Source organism: Echinococcus granulosus, assembly GCF_000524195.1.
Source record: "Echinococcus granulosus chromosome Unknown EG_S00147, whole genome shotgun sequence".
In the NCBI taxonomy this organism is placed as follows: Eukaryota; Metazoa; Platyhelminthes; class Cestoda; order Cyclophyllidea; family Taeniidae; genus Echinococcus; species Echinococcus granulosus.
Window position 1 is genome coordinate 122,905 of NW_020170527.1, and position 3,533 is coordinate 126,437.

The following is a 3,533-nucleotide window of genomic DNA, read 5'->3' on the forward strand; positions in this document are numbered from 1 at the left end:
TTTACTAAAATGCTAAGTAGTATGCACGCATCTGCAAGGAACAAGTGGTCAATACATCTAAGATGCCAGCAGTGTGCTACCCTCGAGTCGTAGTGGGTGGGTGGTTGAGAAGATGGATAAGTGAATCAGAATCGACCAGTAATACCCCCAGAATGGATAGGTCTGAGGTCAACATGCGGAATAATGCGTTCGAGCTGGGAGGCTGAGGTGACTGACAAATGCTCCTTGAATTGATTGACGAATACTTGATCAAATAGCTCTGGAAATTAATCATAAATAAAAGTGTTCAATTTTACTGAATGAGCAAAGCCGAATTTGATGAATGGGTGGATGTATCTGGATGGTCAGATAAATGAATAAATGGATAAATGGACGAATCAATCACAAACAGAACAACTGCAATTAACCCACGCAGCCCCCTGCGTCTTCTCCACGATCCTTATCCTTGCCTTCAGTCAAACCGCCTTCTTCTACTTTTGGCATGAATCTTTTTTGAGTAATCATAGGTTAATGCACACTGTTATAGAACCGTCAGAGGAGTGTTTACTCTGAGCAGAAATAAAGCCCTGTCTACAATTCAAAATATGCAGTCCTATAGTGAAAAAAGCCGACTTCAGTGTGGTAGCAACATCTCCGCCGACTTCTGATCAAAGATACATAAGCTCACGCTCACACAAAGAACGTGTAAAGCGGCTCAAAGTTAGCTTAGTAGATTTGAGATTACCTTTCATGAGAACGGTCATCCTCGACGTTTAAGCCAACAAATCGTCGTGAAACACTTACACACCTGCGCGTACTAGTGTAAGAGCCAGTGATTTATTTGGGACACCGCCAAACGAATGCTTCCTGTGCCACTGGTGCTGATGGAATGACGCACGCCGTCACAAATTAAATCCCCGCACGTCCTCCCTATCTAACGATCTGTAAAAGGTAACGTCCCCTCACACTACCAGTGCTCCTCCGGGGAGCTATAATTCACTCCACCCCTAGTCCGGTCACAAAAGCTACCATTTGACTACTAGCAAGACCCTCGCATTTCGTGTGCTTGAAAAGGACGGGTACCTATTCGAAACCTCAGTCCCAAAATCAAACTCGGTGAATTCGTAAGTAACTTTTTCCTACTTTATATGTAATAACACATACACTGAGTAAATTGGAGAAAATAACGAATGTGGAGGTAGTCAGACAAACAGATACTTGGTGACCAACTCGCCATCTAGCAGTGAAAAGAAGGATTTTGATTGCGGTTAGCATCCCCGTGATCAGGAGAAACGAGTCATTTTCGACCAAAACAGGCAAGAGTAAATTGTCGTGTCACACAAGGTGGTCCGTATATTGCATTTATCATACACACTTTAACACCTATTTTTCCGCATTTTTATTGTTGACAAAATGTTGCATTTGATCATAAACCTTGCTGATAGTAAAATGCACAATTATCGTCAAACATAGATGGTATTTTAGAGGAGATGACCACAAAAACCTCAGTTGTCCTCCCCTTATTGACAAGAAGATTTCGGACTCCTGCGAATTCTTTCACTGATAAAAGAAGACCGGCCATTTTCGAACGCCAAAGTAACGGCTAGCTCAACTTTGGTGCATGTGTTTTCCCAATATGACAACAAAACACAAGACGTAAAAATATATCGAGTACAGCATTTGAAATTATACCCGAAGGCAGAAGTTGCATATTAAATGTGGTAATATTTCCGATCGCGTGTCCGATTTGAGGTTTAATGCGAAAGAATTAGACTATTTGTTGGATGTGCATACGCGTGGACAAACTCGGGAGGCACAATAAGCAATAGCCTTTGCGTAAAAATAATTTAAAGATGATTTGAGGGGAGACAATATGGTTTGATCACTTCATCCTAACCCTCCTAATATCTGATTCCTGCAGCACTTCAATGGAATTTATTCTATCAAACGAACTTTGGAAATCTAACCGGCTTGTCGCGTGCATTAACAACTATGCCTGGCCGCTTAAAGATTGTCGATAGCTTACTGAAACATTATAAAAATAACATTTTTGATCCGCCATGTAGATGGAAGAGCATAGCATAAAACAATGTGGTAGAGACGTACCAAGTCCAAACATCCAATTAGCAAGCCTTGCGACATGACCACACAGTGCACTCGTCTGTTGCGGAAAATTCAAATTGTCGCGCAGTCGCTCAGTTTCGCTAAAAAAGTTGTTTCTCAAATTCTGTCATCTGAGAGCTTCATGGAAAAAGAACAAGTAATGATGCATAAAAGTGCTTAAAGTATACTGCTATTGTGGATCTATTTGCGGGAACACTTGAATTTGTTAACAGTTTGCGCTAAACCTACAATGAAAAGGTTTAATTACTACCAGTTATTTGGGGAGTACTTGGATGAACCTGATATATCAGGCTACCTTCTACTTTGTTCATTGTACTAATTTTTTTCGCCTAATCTCCCCGTAATATTTATAATAATGTTGCATTCTTCATCCACACTTCCCAATGTTACACATTCCAAATGGGTATTACTGTAGCTGTAATCTCACTTTGGCATAATTTTCCTACACTTCACTCTTGGTAATCCCAAGCTTCCGAACAATTAACAATTCATCCTGTTCAATTTTGCGCCCATGTTCCCGTTTACATGGGTACATGTCTGACGGATAAATGAAATCTAGTATTGCATATTTCCCAGGTTACAGTCTTGCAGACCGGTGAGGACTGTTTACTGTTTGGACCACTTTTTTCCCAAGCATAGCTTGTTTAATCAGTATCCATCTTCCGAGAACTTCATATTGTCTAATCATCTCTCCAAATATACCACTTCAAAAGCAAAAACCAGAAGCCTAAAGTGGGAACTTCAATATTTGCAGTTTTGTTCCACTATTACCTATTTTTTCCTCCATCATGACCGATACGCTATTCAAGGTCCCGTTTATATGCCTGTAAGATGCGTCATCAACATTTGAGTTAAGCATCGTCCCATGCATTTGTGTTTATTTTGATGTCATCCAAAATGAAATAATCTCTGTTTGCTGGAATTATCTATTCAGTTGACAGTCAACAAGACGTAGGCAGTAAAACTGGCGTAGCTAAATCTGGCAACTAATCGACGTCGTGGCATGGATTTTGTTGAATTCAAATCAAGACTGCTAGTCTGACACCTAGAAAGGATCAGCAGTAGCAATACCAAAAGCGACCTATCGCTGGCTCACACCTCCTGGGTCGGTCCAATCCAGCCCAGATCAGCTCAGCCTACTGATCAAGATTCGATAGTAGCCAAATAAGGCAGTGGCTGTGAGTGCAAGGAAAGAGTGGACAAAGACTTCTTCCATCAGGACGGAGGGGTGAAATCTAAACCCACTAATATCTGCCTGTACCCACAGTACACTATAAGCACAATTTTTGCGGCAGTGGTGGTGTCGCTCAGTTGCTGAGCTAGTCAGCTGTAGAATATCTAAACTGTTTGAATGCAAACATTTCAAAGAGGTTCTTACATCTTCCTACCTGGCGGTAAAGCATATAAAAACGTCACTTGGAGTGGTGTGC

The 3,533-nt window shown here is 41.1% G+C and overlaps 1 protein-coding gene across 1 annotated transcript; it reads right to left on the minus strand. All coding sequences in view use genetic code 11, as the record gives it.

Moving 5' to 3' along the window:
* Nucleotides 1-125: 125 nt before the first annotated feature.
* On the minus strand, nt 126-483 carry EGR_09432 (hypothetical protein; the record flags this gene model as incomplete). The annotated part of the gene is made up of 2 exons (XM_024498681.1): nt 126-224; nt 412-483. 2 exons carry the CDS (start codon nt 481-483, stop codon nt 126-128), a joined length of 171 nt encoding a protein of 56 aa, XP_024346915.1.
* Between the last annotated feature and the right edge of the window lie 3,050 nt (nt 484-3,533).